The sequence below is a fragment of the Anastrepha ludens genome, chromosome 3 (assembly GCF_028408465.1).
Source record: "Anastrepha ludens isolate Willacy chromosome 3, idAnaLude1.1, whole genome shotgun sequence".
NCBI lineage: Eukaryota > Metazoa > Arthropoda > Insecta > Diptera > Tephritidae > Anastrepha > Anastrepha ludens.
Genome location: NC_071499.1, coordinates 18,203,186 through 18,219,489, shown reverse-complemented (window position 1 = coordinate 18,219,489; position 16,304 = coordinate 18,203,186). Strand labels below are relative to the sequence as shown.

The 16,304-nt window shown below is 37.5% G+C and overlaps 1 protein-coding gene across 1 annotated transcript; it reads right to left on the bottom strand.

The window, feature by feature from the left end:
• Window positions 1–5,978: 5,978 nt before the first annotated feature.
• Window positions 5,979–15,376, bottom strand: LOC128856288 (innexin inx7). Its single transcript, XM_054091585.1, has 4 exons — window positions 14,751–15,376; window positions 14,492–14,672; window positions 10,377–10,908; window positions 5,979–6,505 (listed from the first exon to the last, which is right to left on the bottom strand). Exons 1-4 carry the CDS (start codon window positions 14,982–14,984, stop codon window positions 6,172–6,174), a joined length of 1,281 nt encoding a protein of 426 aa, XP_053947560.1. The 5' UTR covers window positions 14,985–15,376; the 3' UTR covers window positions 5,979–6,171.
• Window positions 15,377–16,304: the final 928 nt, after the last annotated feature.

Here is a 16,304-nt window from a genome sequence, read left to right as displayed (position 1 = left end):
TTCCTTAATTGCGGCTAGCTCCGCTTGGAGGTACCTTATTCATTCATAAGGTTCGGCGTAAATTAGAAGAATCAGGCGGAGGTGCAGAATATCTTGTAAAAAAAACGTTCTGACACTGTCCGATCTGCAGAATTTATTCAACAAGTGAAAGCGATTATCGACGAGCACCCTTCAAAAGCAATTAATGTTTCTGAGGATCTTATCTGTCGAGGTGTCCATAAATATCTCCGGTATAAATCCTACGTTATGCGCAGAAGACAGTTTATGTCGAAGCAAACACGAGAACAGCGAGTATCCCATCAAAACGCCTTCTAGAGAAAATTAAATACGAAAAAGCTCCTCAAATGAAGGTTATTTTCTGGCGATATAAATTTAGGCCAATACCAAAATATTAGCCACAGAAATGACAGATAGTTATGTTCCAATCGTATAAAGGTTGTCATTCACACGAAGTGTCCAGCCCCTGTTATGTTATTAGATGTTGTGAGCAACAACGGAGATGCCATGCCACCGCATTTTTTTACTCAAGGATTTCGAGTGAATTCCGTTGTATACCATATCTCGAAGTTCTAGAGATAGTAGTGAAACGCTGGATTGATAATATATACACTCGAATTGCAACCAATTAAGAAGTCTATAAATTTAGTTTAGATAACTAAATTTATTCAATTCAAAGTAAAAAATATGTGAAAATAATACAAAACTAAGAATCAATTTACTTTTTCTCGATACGACCATCTTTTGCCTTGACTATGGCCTAGTGATGGTTCAGAAACGAATCCCAAGCCTCTCGAATGTGACTTGCAGGTATTTTGGGCGAGTGGGGGACAATGAATTTTTTCAGCGCCTCGAGACTGGTGAATCTTTTAGTTCGGAAGTTGGACTCCAAAATGGTCCAAAGAGAATCATCCATCGGATTCGTGTCCGGTGAATTTGAGAGCCATTGTCTGGATGTTCATAACGTTAGGAACGTAGTTTTTTAGCCATTCTTGGTTCACTCGAGCTTTATGAGATGGTGACGAGTCCTATAGAAACGTTTATAGTTTGCCACCGAAATGTTTGTCTGCCCTCGGCTGAAAAGCAACCTCAAAAATACTTTCCCGATAATATTTCGCATTTACCTTGACGCAGGCTCGATGAAAACGATTGGAGTCCGCCCATTTGCGGTTACAGGGGCGTAAACCATTACTTGTGGCAGTTGTTGTCTCGTGGTAGCCAATCGATGACTCAACTACTCGTATTAACGGTCGGTCAAATTAACCCCATCGTTTTGGGAGTTTACGAATTGCTCAGTTTGAAAAATTTTCTCGCCAGAAAACACAATGTTCGGAAATTGACAGCTTTCGGCTAAGCGAAGCCACTCTCAAGTCTGACTTGTTGCTGCTTTGGTGTGAAATTATGCGCCTTTTGGATCTTGTAAGGCTTGAGTTTGAGGTCATCTTTCAGTATGCGGCGAATGCTACTGTCAGATATTTTCAGTTCTTTCGCCATTTGATTGGCACTTCGTCAGGGATTTCGGTCAAGTCGCTTCTTGACTTTTTGAACCATTTCACATGACGTTGCAGTCTTGTGATGACCACCTCCATGACGTTTCGTGATGCTACAGTGACACGTAACGCGTAATGGTGCGATAAACAAAAACTTTATATACTTTAAGGTGCTCGAGCTCACGAATGATCGCTGGTTGTGATTTTCCAGCCAAATATAATGCAATCACACTTTTAGGTTTGAAATCCATTAATGATTTTCTGTTTTCGCGACTACTCTCGGCAAAATGCTTCCGCGCGCTTGTAAATAATACTATGGACTGTCATTTAGCTAGCTAACAGACAGCTGAGGCCCGTGCATCAGCTACGCGTGCGGTCTGAAGTTGGATACACTTCGAGTGTCGGACCCTGTAGCACAATGGGTTCAAATTATTGGAACTTATTAAGAAAATGGTTGATCTTTAAGAACAACATGTTGTAAAATTCGAAATTTTTTTGGTGGAAATAATCGTCCGAATGAGTCGACAATTCAAAGGTTGGTAAACAAATTTCAAGAAACTGGTTCTAACGAGAATAGAAAAAGGGCAGGCAGACGAAACACTGGATTTTTTATTGGAAATATTGTTGCTGTAGTGAAAAGTGTTGCTGAACAACCTGCAATTAGGCATTCATGAATTGAATGTTTGGCGGACTTCACCTGTAGACGTGAACATTTCAGTGAAGTAATTTTTATAATTTATATAATTAATATAATTGTTCAGAGCCATATTTTGAACCGAAATAGTGAAATCTGAAATTAATTATTGAATAAGTTCGTGCGGTTTTTTTTCGAAATTTGAAACTTTATTGACGTAAAATGGTTACAAATTTAATATTCAAAATATTGTCCATCGCTTACTACTACTTTTTCCCATCTTTCTGGCAATTCACGGATTCCCTTTGTGAAAAATTCGGTCGGTTTTGCCGCAATCCACGAATCGATCCATTTTTTGACTTCATCGTAATTACGGAAGTGCTGGTCAGCCAGGCCATGTTGCATCGATCGGAAGAGATAGTAATCGGATGGCGCAAGGTCTGGACTATACGGCGGGTGGGGTAGGACATCCCATTTGAGCGTTTCTAAGTATGTTTTGACCACTTGTGCAACATGTGGCCGAGCATTGTCATGTTGCAAAATAACTTTGTCGTGTCTATCGGCGTATTGCGGCCGTTTTTCTCGCAGTGCTCGGCTCAAACGCATCAATTGTCGTCGGTAGACATCCCCCGTAATCGTTTCATTCGGTTTCAGTAGCTCATAATACACAACACCCAGCTGGTCCCACCAGATACACAGCATAACCTTCAGGCCATGAATATTCTGCGCCGACGTCGATGTTGAAGCATGGCCAGGGTATCCATACGTTGCCCGACGTTTTGGATTGTCGTAATGGACCCACTTTTCATCGCCAGTCACAATTCGATGCAAAAAACCCTTTCTTTTGTGCCGTTGAAGCAGTTGTTCGCATGCCATAAAACGGCGTTCAACGTCTCTTGGCTTCAATTCATACGGCACCCAATGGCCTACCTTTCGGATCATTCCCATGGCTTTTAAACGTTTGGAAATGGTTGATTGATCAACTCCCAAAGTTTTTGCAACCTCTTCTTGCGTTTGAGCCGGATCTTGATCGAGCAATTCCTCCAATTCGGTATCCATGAACTTTGGCGGCGCACCCTCGCGTTCTTCGTCTTCCAAGCCAAAATCACCACTTTTAAAGCGTGCAAACCACTTCTGGCACGTTCGCTCAGATAGAGCATGCTCACCATAAACTTCCACCAAGATACGATGACTTTCGGCTGCTTTTTTCTTCATATTAAAATAATGAAGAAGAATTCCCCGCAAAAACACATTATTTGGCACGAAATTCGACATTTTCAAGTGTGGTAAAAATATTGTTGTTTACGCTTCAAATAAAAAACTTATACTGACGTTTGTGCCTTACGACAGTAGCTCTCCAATGAATGTTTGGAAATGTGGATCGATGGAATAATAATCAAGTTACGCCATCTGTTGTAAAACCGCACGAACTTATTCATAGTCCTATTATAATAAAATTTTATTTTATTTTATTTTACTTTATGTTATTTTATTTTATTTTGTTTTATTTTTTGTTTTACTTTATTTTATTTTATTTTATTTTATTTGAGCTTAATCCATCTCGGCTATTACCGGAGATTACACATCCCGGATAAAATTTTCAAGGGATTGTGCTCTGGTGGAGCGTAGTCCAAGTTCTACGCCCATGCGATTACTATTATTTAAATATTTAAAAATCTACGAACTATTGCACATGTGTCCAGTATGGTCGATTTCTGCATGTCTTCTAAGAGGTGTTGGCAGTCATACTTCTTCAAGTTTTTATTAAATGCTTAGCCACTAATCCAGTGGACTATATAATTATTGGAATTATATTCACTTCCCTCGCTTTGTACATCCGTTTCAGTTCTTTGGCCAAAGCTGCATACTTCGATACTTTGGTGGAGTATGTGCTTTGGATGTTGCGATTAAGGGGCACCGCTATATCGATTACTTCGATTGTTTTACTTATCTTGTCGAACAAGATAATGTCAGGTTTGTTGGCAGCTGCGGTTTGATCTGTGGAAATAAATCTGTCCCAGTACAGTTTAAAATTTGCATTTTCCAATATTGCCTTTGGTTCATATTTGAAATACAAGACTTCTGCTTGTAAGAGGCCGTGTTTTATCGCAAGTTGTTGGTGGAGGATCTTTGCTATATTGTTATGTCTCATGACATATTCACGGGGGGCAAGGACGCTACATCCAGCAATTATATGGTCGATTGTTTCACCGTAAATGCCGCACCTTCGGCACCTATCTTCTATTGACTCGCCATGTATCGACCTTCGGAAATTCCTTGTTGGGATAACTCGGTTTTGGATAGCGATTGTGAAACCTTCTGTTTCAGAAAATAGCTTTCATGGGGATGGGCACCGTGTATTGTTTTTGCCTTCCATGCTGCGATCATTTCTGCTGGGGATTTAGCCCCCCAGGTACTGGGAAATCCTGCTCCATCAGACTTAGCGGGGTAAAGCCATTATCTGACATAGCGATAGCTTTAAATAGATGGGACTCGCTGCTTAGAAAATATGTACGTAACTTCAAAGTTTGCGAAAAGTGTAGACGCGCTATATTAATGATTCCCCTCCCACCAACGTTTCGAGGAAGCGATATTCTTTCCACAGCGCTTTGAGGGTAATGGCTTTGGAACTTTGTAAAAGTGGTGCGTATCAGCGTTTCAATCCGAAGAATATCTGTCTGAGACCATTTTATTACTCCAAACGAGTATGTCAAAAGAGGTATGGCCCAGGTATAACTTGCTTTGCATTTATTTTCACTGTTGAGACTAGTTTTTAATACAGCTTTCAGTCGTGCCTCAAATTTTTGTATGAGGTTTTGCTTTACTAGCGTGTGGTTGATTCCTTTAAGTTGCAGAAATCCTAAATATTTATAAGATTCGCTGCTATGCAAGTTGTCTATAATAATATTTTGATCTACTGTGTAGTTTTCTTCGGTCTCATCAAGCTGACCTCTAATTAGATGTATTCTTTTGCACTTATCTGTCCCAAATGCCATTCCTACGTCATCACTGAAAGCTTTAGTGACATCTATCAGCTCATGAAGCGTATGCTTTTTGTTTGCGTAAAGTTTTAAGTCATCAACAAATAGAATATGGTTGAACGTATGCTCTCTTATTTCTGTTTTAAGTGTAAAGCCGTTTTGCTTATGTGTAAGAAGCCTGCTAAGCGGATTGAGGCCAATGCAGAACCATAGGGGCTTAAGGCAACCCCTTGGAATATACCACGTTTGATTGAAATCTGTTTTGAAACAGTTCCATTTAGAACCAGTTTTGTATTCCACTTGCTCATTATGCGGCCCAAGAGGGCAACAGTGGCAGCATCGATTTTGTATATTCTTAATATTTCTAATAGGTAATCATTGAAGCATTGAATCAAAAGCTTTTCTATTTTATTTTATTTTATTTATTTTAAAACCACATCTAAGCGCGTCTTTTGAAAGACCCTTTATTTGCAAAAATGTCTTTATGGTACAAAACTGCGCTCAAGAGAAACTTGTCCCCGTTTTGTTCAGCTTATCCCCCATCACGCAAATGTTTGAGGCTAATCAAAAATAAAATGAACGTACAGCGAAAAGGCTTGTAAAAATATGTTTTTTGTTGAGACTTCACAACACGTGCAGAGAACAGCACTCAGACAAGTTGTGCTCATTAAAAAGATAAATAACCTCGAGGCAAAGCATGGCTCAGCGCTTTTTAATTTTCTTATGACTATTTAATTAAAATTTTTGCACAGCATTTTTTCAGCAAAATGGTCAAGTTACCAGCTATACAAAAACAATAAAAGATTTTGTTATTACTATTTTTATTTCTTTATCTATATTTTATTTTTTTATCTATTTTTTATTTTTTATGTTTTTTTTATATTTCTTTAATTTTTTTTAATTTAATACCCCATATATTTCGTTAAAAATTGTATAAGCACTCGTAATTAGTTATCAATTTTATACAAATAAATAAAAATTGCACACTTAAAAGCTACGTCGTGTAAAAAAAAGGTCGACCAGTATTTGAAAAACGGTTTAATCCGGTCAAAGTAGAAAAATATAATTTTTAATCCATTTTATCACTCGCCTTGTTGGCCAGCAGCGGCGTATCGACATCATCAAGCCCAATTGGAGGCGCCGTGCCACTGGGTCCAGCAGTAGCCGCTGAGTGTTCCCTATCCAAGAAAGCATTAATACTGTTATCCTTCTCAGGATTGGGCAGTTCGCTGGCCAAATGGAAAATTACGCGTTTGAAGAGAAATTCGGAAAGGTTGCTGCGTAAGAAGAACAAGAACATCCAATTCGAGAAATTGCACTTCTCCACAACGGCGGCCAATTCTTGGTAATCGATTCGACCCGGCTTCGCAAAATATGAGAAGGTGAATTTTGTGAAGCGAACGCTGAAAGAAAGAGATTAATTTAGAAACTTTGTACTCAAAATATTTAAATTGGATATAAACAGTTAAGAATATATAGTGACAGTGAAAATGTTAGCAGTGCGACGAAGTTCCGAGTATTTATTTATATTTAATTATTTTAATTTAATTATTTAGAAAATTAAAAATTATTATTTAAATTTAATTGATTATTTATATTTAAACTTTTATTAAATATTATTCAAATTTATTACAATATCTTTTATGTATTTCTGTTTTATTTAATTATTTAGATGAGGATAACGAAAACAGGTATGGAAAGTGTTGCCACATGTAGAGTAAGATCGGGTATTGTGGGCTATTCGGGTAATGTGGTCAACATCTGTATTTTTCATAATAACGAACATGCACTAGAAAGATTGCTTATGAACTTCAAAATTCATATAACGGTTGTTTTACGCTGTTCGCCTTTTGAATTGGACACTTTACTGATGAGCAGTTGAAATATTTTGTGAAGTGCAGTTGATTTGTTTTACAGTGGCGTGTAATATTAATGGTATTTTTTAGCAAGTAATTATTTTTGGAGTTCGAAAGTTCAGATAGAATTTTTAAACTATTCTGAAATTTTTAATGCGGTAAGAAACTCTTTTTAAATTATTTAAACAAAAGTTTGTAATACTTTTTTCTTGTAAGTGGTACGGTGGCTAATGTGGGCTAATCAGCGTCGGGTATTGTGAACTAGTAGCCAACATTACTTCCTTAGTATTTTCCTAATTCTCGTTAATTTTCCTGTTTTAGACATGCCAAAAATGGAGAATCAGGGAAATGGGACCCCGGCATGATGAAAAAAGCCATTGTAGCTGTTAGGAATGAGGAGATGGGCCCACTTTTTGCAACAAAGACTTTTGATGTGCCGCGTTTTACATTGCAAAGAACGGCAAGGAGTAATGCATCCTCTAGCCTGCTTTTAAAAACCCCACTTGGGCGTAAGCCAATACTGGACGAAGCCACAGAAAAATACTATTGTAAAATATACATTAGACGCCTCATATTACGTTTGCGGCCTCACAAGCATTCGTTCTCTGGCGTTTCAATTGACGGAATTGCCAAAGTGCCAAACAAATTTTTGGTCCTTAAGCAATTTGCAGGGAAAGGTTGGCTGCATGGATTCCTGTGCAGGCACAAAAAATGAGCTTAGTTTTCGCTCTCCAATGGGAACGTCCTTTAATAGAGCAATGGGTTGACAAAAGAAAATGTAAAGATGTTTTTCGATTTACTTGAGCAAGAGTATGAGAAACAGAAATTTCAACCATCTGCTATACAGAATGTGGATTTATATTTACCTAATATTAATCATTTTTGTATTCAAATAGTCAACCAAGAAGGTCATTTATTAAAAACAAAAAAATATATATGAATAAATTCATTGGCTTATTATTAACTCTTATAATTGTTTGTGGTGATTTTATCCAGTGGCCCACTTTACCTGAATACACTGGGCCACATTACCCACCATTTTTCTTTTCATCAACTTTTAAGGTAGTTTCAGTTTTTCTATATTATGAGAAACGATTATATTATTATTATATATTCAGTTTTTCTATATTATCAGAAGAAAACGATTACATTAGGGTAAATTTTGCAATAAAATGTAAAGATAATTCAATATCTCTTAGAAAGAAAAAAAGATCGCTTTTTCATTACGATTATTTTGGCAAAAATTAATATTAAGGTAAAATGGTGCCCACAATACCCGACTTACGCTATATATTTCCAACAATTGAATTAAATTTTTTATTTATTTTATGAAAATACATTATATACTACAATAAAACCCACATAACCCAAAGTTACTAACATTGTAAATTTTTTTTAAAATATCCACAATTTTTCATCGAAATTTCAAATTTTTAGGAAAATTTTCAGTAGACAGTTTTACAGTCTGCAATCAATGCCCACATTTGAAGGTTGATTTGAGGGTCATTGTCTGATTGCGGTATGCATCCAAGCCAAATATGGCAAAACCTCAGCATTGTTTTACATTTTTGGTAAAATTTCTGCGCTGTGCCTGTTTTAAATTTTCAATAATTTGCCTAAGTGTTTTTTAGAATGAACAAAATAAGAGGCAAAATATATATCGTAGAACAAAATGTTGTTAAGGTGCATATAGTAAAATTTTACGTGGAATAATTTTGTAGAGCATTTTAACCCATTAGCTCTCACACCAAAGGGTCGTTTTGTCTTCTTCTTTAAAAAGTCCGAATAAAATGGCATTTTGAAGGTCGCTAGGGGGTTAAAATTTTCTACATGCAAAATTCTTCCTTGTTAAATTATTTTTGTAGTATATTTTAACCCACTAGCTCTCTCATGAAAGGGTCCTTTTGACCCCTTTTTTTAGAAAGTTTAAATAAAATGTGGTTAAAATGTTCTGGAAAGTTATTTTACAAGGAATAATTTTGTAGAACATTTTAACCCATTAGTGCTCCTATGAAAGGGCCATTTTAGCCACTTTTTTTAGCTCTCTCACAAAAGGGTCTTTTTGATCCCTTTTTTAGAATGTTTGAATAAAATGGGGTTAACATGTTTTAGAAAATTATTTTACAAGGAATAATTTTGTAGAAAACTTTAACCCATTAATTCTCCTATGAAAGGGCCATTAACCCCTTTTATTTTTATGAATTTCTAATAAAAGGGCATCTTAATTCCTTGTTCAGTTATTTTTTTTAGAACATTTTAACCCATTTGCTCTCTGACGAAAGGTCATTTTGACCCCTTTTTTTAGAAAGTTTAAATAAAATGAGTTTAAACTGTTCTAGATAATTATTTTACAAGCAATAGTTTTGTAGAGCATTTTAACCCATTAGTTCTCCTATGATAGGGTCATTGTGACCCCTTTTGTTTTTAGAAATTTCTAATAAAATGGGGTTAAAATGTTCTTAAAAAATATTTTACAAAGAATAATTTTGTAGAACTTTTTAACTCACTAGTTCTCCTAAGAAGGGTTATTTTGACCCCTTTTTTTAAAAAGCCCTAATAAAATGCCATTTTGAAGGTCGCTGATCCACACAATTATTCCTTGCTAAATAATTTTTTTGAACATTTTAACCCAATAGTTCCCCTATGAAAGGGTAATTTCGACCCTTTTTTCAGAAATTCCTAATAAAATGGCATTTTGAAGATCGCTAGGAGGTTAAATTATTTTTTTAGAACATTTCGACCCATTAGCTCCCTCACGAAAGGGTCATTTTGAGTGCCTTTTTAGAAAGTTCAAATAAAATGAGGTTTTCAAGGTCGCTCGAGGGTTAAATTGCTCTAGAAAATTATTTTACAATGAAATAAATAATAATTGTTAAATAATTTTCGTTAACATTTTAACCCAATAGTTTTCCTATGAAAGGGTCATTTCGACCCTTTTTTAAGAAAATCCTAATAAAATGGCAGTGAGCTTCAACGCTAGGAGGTTAAATTACTTTTTTTGGAACGTTTTAAGCCATTATTTCCCTCACGAAAGGGTAATTTTGACCCCATTTTTAGAAAGTTCTAGAAAATTATTTGCCAGAAAATTTCACTAGGGGTTACCTGAAATGAAATATTTGTACAAACTACTGCTTATTGATTTTTTTTAGAAACTGTTAAGTGCTTTCTTCTTTGCATTTCTGAAAACTGCCTTTACGTGCAGGGTAGGTTTGGTTCTTAACCGATCATGCCCAATTTCAACAAATCCACCCATCAGCTGGAGGTACGACGCGCAATCTGTTATCATCGATTCCTTTCTCTCTCTCTCTCTCTATTTATCTCGAATCCATCAGGCCGTACAAACTACGCTTACATACTCCACAGCACTAGCGCCAGGGTAAAAAAAAAAATAATAAAAATCACTTAATTTCATACTCACTTTTTATAGAAAAGAAATGTACACACACGCCAAATCAGTCCGAGTATTGTCATGGCCAATACAAACATATACCAAAACCAGAGTATCGAATAAATTTTCTCATTGACAATATTTAGCGCCATGACGCAGAGGGTGTCGTGCATTTGTAGTGAGCCACTCGGTCCGAATTTGCGGAAATGACATTTGGTGACTTTGGGAAATACCACATCCAGCGCATCCATTCGATTTGTCCAACGTTCTTGCAGTACTTGGAAACCCAAGCTGTAAAAGGCGCCGCCCAGAAAACGATTGGTCAAATAAATTTGCAAAAGAATATTGAAAAAGTTCAGCATTTCCATGAGAGCGAGCTGCGCGCCCCACGACTGATTGATGCGCATACGATCGATCATGGCGCGCCGAATATTCTTGACACGTGACTCCGCCTCCTCCATGGAGGGTATATTCAATTTGCCAATCTGCATACTTTGATTCCGTACGTACTGCGTGAGGCCGACCATACGTAAACCGAAAACGAGCGCCTTAATACGACCGCCTGCAAAAATAAAAACAAAGTAATGAGCGAAAAATGCTGTTAAAAAAGGAAAATTCCACATCGATTTGAAAGAAGTTTTTTATTATTTGCTTGTAATTGGAACTGGATTTGTCTTGGCCAACAGAAGTTACAATTTCATGAGCGGTTTGGCTTGACTATTTAGTACGATTTGCCATTAATCCCAACACGTAGGTGGCGCTGTTATCACGTAAAGATCTCAAATTCTTATGCGGGCATTTATAAATTCTAAGCATTCCAGACTCTAGAAATATCCGAAATCCTTTTAGAACTATTTTACCAACTTCACAGATTTAAGAAGAATTGATAATAAGTGTGGCTTTAGACCTGGAAAATCTACAATCGATCAGATATTCACAATACGCCAAGGCTTGTAAAAGACCGATGAGAGGAAAATCGACATCGAATCGATTTCAAAGCTGCATTCGACAGTAAAAAAAGGAGTTGCCTGTATGCCGCGATGTCTGAATTTGGTATACCCGCAATACTAATACGGTTATGCAAACTGACGATGCTTAATACCAACAGAGCCGTCAGAATTGGGAAAGACCTCTCCGTTTGATACCATACGAGGTTTCAGACAGGGTGACTCTCTTTCGTGTAATTTCTTTAACCTGAAGTTGGCGTATACCGTTTATTTTGAGATCATCGCCCTTAACAACTGCGCTGTTAGCTCTGTCTTCTCCAAACTGGATAAAGAGGCCAAGCGAATGGGTCTGGTGGTGAACGAGGACAAAACGAAGTACCTCCTGTATTCAAACAAACAGTCGGGGCACTCGCGTATCAGCACCCACGTCACTGTTGACAGTTATGACTTCGAGGGTGTTAGAGACTTCGTATATTTAGGAACCAGCATTAACACTTATAACAATGTCGGCCTGGAAATCTAACGGATAATCTTTCTTGGGAACAAGTGCTACTTTGAACTAAGTAGGCAATTGAATAGCAAAGTCCTCTCTTGACGAACAAAACCATGATAATACTTTGGCTAACAAGGCTCTCATCATGCCCGCCCTTATGTATGGAGCTGAAACTTGGATGAGGACAATATCCGAAGTAGTCTAGGACATTTGCGACTTACATATATGGAAAAGGTGTCATAGGTGAGTCTAAAGTATGGAAATGGTTTGCATCGTTCGAAAATGGCGACTTTGAGGTCGATGACATGTGCCGTAGCGATGACAAGTCCTTCTGAATTCGATGAAGAATGTCTCAAATCACTTATGAAGGAGAACAGAAAACGGTCGCCAATGGAGGTCGTTGTGAAATGGCAGAAGAAATGAACTGCGATCATAAAACGATTCTCAATCACCTCCATTGAATGGGATTTACCGAAAAATTGGGAGCCTGGGTGTCTTACGAACTCAGCGAAAAAAACAATAAAGTCGCCTTCAAATTGCTTCTCAGCATCTCGCCCGCCATCAAGGAAGTCATAAATATCGCTTTTTGTACCGAATCGTCACGGGAAATGAGAAATCAATATGAAGCAAAGAAAGGAGTGGGTGACTCCATGACATATGCCAAAGCCGAGAGTCAAGCCGTATCTTCATTCAAACAAGATCATTATATGTGTTTGCATATGAAAAATGCTCGAAAATAGAGCCATGGTCTATGAGGAGCTTTACATTACCCAGCTACACAACGTGATTAAAGCTATTCGACAGACAAGACTTGATCGACATGGTCAAACCATACTCCTTCACGACAACGCCAGGTCCCATCTTGCACCAGTCGTCATAGCCACACTGCAAGAGCTCGAGTGGGAGGTATTACAGTATCCTCCGTATTCTCCGGACCTTGCACCGACCGATTACCATCTTTTCCGCTTCCTGTCAAACCATACGGAAGGTGTTGTCTTCGATAAAAAAAAACTGACTCAGCGGGCTTCTTTGACACCAGACCAGGCGATTTTTGACGGAACTGCATCCACAAATTGGTCGAGAGGTGGGAAGAGGTTGTAAACAGCAAAGGCGAATATATAATTGATTAACTGATTGATATAATAATTAAAGCCCTTCGGTAAAAACGCTACGAACTTATTCCCCAACGGAATAAAAAGGTTTCGAGCTCTTCGTGAAAAATGGGATCTATCCCATGGAAAGTTTTACGTTTTTTTGCAATTATAGAGTATAAGAAGTATAAATATCTATCTGAGCAGTAAAATTTGAGTAACATCTTGAACATCTCTTAAAGTTCTAATGTAAGGAAAATTTTTCAAATAATGAAAATAAAATTATGAATAAATGTGTTGGTTGTAAAAAATCTGCACGTTGTAAAGTTATAACGAAAAAATCTGTATATATCTACAGGGTGGGCCATATAGCGTTTGCGTTTTGAACCACCTATTTTTTTGAGACTGGTAACACAAATGACATGTCAAATCTGTTCATAATTTACTTAAAGGTTTGAATTTACGAAATGGGACGCTATACGCTTGAACAAAATTGGGAAATATTGAAAACCTATTTCAAAAGTGGTGAGCCTTCTACTCAAGCTGTGAGAAATTTGAAAAAAAATTCTAAAAAAAAAGATTTGTCAACAAGACAGTTTGAGGATCAATTTGTTAGTCGTGTTCGTGAAAGTGGATCGTTAATGGATAAAACAACACGTGAACGAGCTCCTACTCGCGAAAACATTGCTGCTGTAGCCGAAAATGTGCGTGAACATCCAAAAACCTCAACTTGTCATCGTTCTCAAGAATTGAACATTTCACGCACTTCTTTGAGGAGAATTTTGCATAAAGACCTCGGTAAGAAAGCTTACAAAGTTCAATTGGTGCAAGAACTGAAGCCTAATGACCATCCAATGCGTGTTCGGCTCGCTCAATGGGCAGAAAATCGTTTGACGGAAGATGAGCATTTTTACCGAAAAATCATCTTTTCTGATGAAGCTTATTTTCACATCGGTGGCTACGTCAATATGCAAAATTGTCGGATTTGGGGCTCAGAAAATCCACACGCTTTGCTCTGATGCTTTAAAACACGAAATCGAAGTTGCCATTCATGAAATTGGAGCCCAAACAATCGAAAATGGGCTTAAAAATTGGCTTGATAGAATGCCCTACTGTAAAGCCAGTCGTGGCAGTCATTTGAACGATATTGTTTTTCATTTATAAATGATAATGTTCAATCTTCAAAATAAAAAAAAAGTTTGAAAAAATATTGATTATTTTTTTTTATAGCCGATTCAAAAAGCAAATTTTACATGGCCCACCCTATACAATTAACTGTCGGCTTTTTTCTCGAAAATCCGAAAAATATTCCCTGAGACCGCCATATTGTTAATTGTGAAAAAAAACTTCGATCAGGCACACGATTATCTATTAATGAAACTAATTTCTCTTGTCCGATTGATTTTAGCTGAATCTCCAAGGACTTGTGATGATCACCACAAGGGACTTCTGGAGAAACGGGCGCCACACAAAAAGCGATAACTTTTACAATTATTAATTTCTTTGCTAAAGTCAAGTTGAAACAGTCGATTTTTGCCTTAAACTTCTCCTCTTTCTTTTGGGTTTGTCAAATATTTTAATAGAGAATGCAGCTAAATGCGTTATTTTGATTACCTTCGAAAGATTTCCACAAACAATGCGGTATGTAGAAGAGAATTGCCTGACCGAAGAGTACGAACGGCACCCACTGATAGTAAGCATGGCGCTTGACTTCCTCATTTTCGGACTCCTCTGGCCCAATGCCTGGTTGAAAAATGATGCCTTTATCCAAGGCGCTATTGTTCAGATGACGCACCTGTTTAAAGGTAAAAGAAGCAAAAACAAAAAATCAACATGAAACACCGCAATAAATCTACCAAGAGCCATCACTCACCAGCGTGAAAGTAGGCGTAAAGAAGCAGTAGGTGTTTATCACATGCTCGGGTATGGTGCCCGATATGCATTTTATATGATCACCGAAATATTGGCGTGAACACACCAAAATTGTGGCCACGAGTAGAATTACGAATGACCAGCGGTAATGCAGCTTAAACACAAAATTGTCGACGATCACATATTTCGGATTGAATTTCAAGTATGGTGCCACTGAACTGAAAACGTTTAACATTCTCGCTTTCTATTGATCGGGTTTCATAAAATTACAGCAAAAGTAAGAAAAAAAAAACAAAAAGGGCGAAAAGTGCAAACTTTCAAAACTGTCGTTCTGCCGACGTAAACCTCAGTTGATTGATGCACACCGTTATGCGATCGCGCGTTTTACGAAACACTTTTATGTACGTTTGTATGTATGTATGTATTTGTGTATTTATTTAGCAAGACACGTTCGAATATTACTGTTGTTTTTTTCGAGAAAATGCGCGCACTCCACATTACATTATTGCCAATGCTCTACTGAAGCCACCAGCGCCGTTTTCGGTCGTTTAGCCATTCTAGCCATATTTTCACTGGCTGCAGCAAAGAAAATCACACCTCATCATCACTACCTACTCGGACTGAGTCGAATTGTGTACGTGTTATCATAGCCGTTTTCAGTCTGCTTCATATTTTGTACACACTAACGTCTGATAAGATAAAATTGAGTGGGTAAAAGGCCAAATGACTACTCAACAATTGACGAGTGCCTGAGTAGAAATAACTAGCACAGATGTGCTAAACTAAACAATATCGGTATATTTCACTTGATTCTACATGCAATGCCAAGTACACTTAATGAACTGCTCACTTTGCTCTTTCCCTCCCCAAGGTAGCTTTTTCTAAACATAGCTGGGGTCAAGCGAACTACATTACATTAATTGATGTATTTTTTCTTCCTTGGCGCCGACTATGCGATTTTAATCAGTTTTTTCCTTATTTTTTTTCAGTCAAATGCAGTTAGTGTCTCTGCCCCCGTCTGCGGATTCGCTAGTTTTTTATTTGCTGCATCCAATAGGTTTGTGAGTGACTACCGAGTTTGAAAACCGGGTTGGACCTGTGGGCAAAAAGTAAGGTGAATTTGGTTGTAAAATGAAAAATCTTTATTTATTCTTGTAAATCAATTTCATCCCCTTCAAAATACTCCCCTCTCGATGAAATACACTTATGCCAACGATTTTTCCAAACCCCGAAACATGCCAAATAGTCCATTTCCGGTATAGCCATCAGCACCTTCTTCGATTCAGCTTTTATCTCCTCAATCGACTCGAAACGCGTTTCCCGGAGTGGTCTCTTGAGTTTTGGGAATAGCCAGAAGTCACACGGAACCAAATCAGGCGAATACGGTGGTTGCGGAACGATATGCGTGGAATTTTTGGCGAAATGGTCACGAAGAACGAGTGCAGTGTGAGACGGTGCATTATCGTGATGCAAAAACCAAGAGTTGTTGGCCCATAATTCTGGTCTTTTTAGACGAATTGCTTCACGTAAACGACGCATAACGCTCAAATAATAT

Excerpts from the sequence above, each read along its gene's own strand:
- LOC128856288 (XM_054091585.1), bottom strand. The coding sequence starts at position 14,984 with ATGTTAAACGTTTTCAGTTCAGTGGCACCATACTTGAAATTCAATCCG. Across the intron at positions 10,909-14,491 it reads TTTGTGGAAATCTTTCGAAG|GCGGTCGTATTAAGGCGCTC; the intron begins GTAATCAAAATA and ends TTATTTTTGCAG. Across the intron at positions 6,506-10,376 it reads ACATTTCTTTTCTATAAAAA|CGTTCGCTTCACAAAATTCA; the intron begins GTGAGTATGAAA and ends TCTTTCTTTCAG.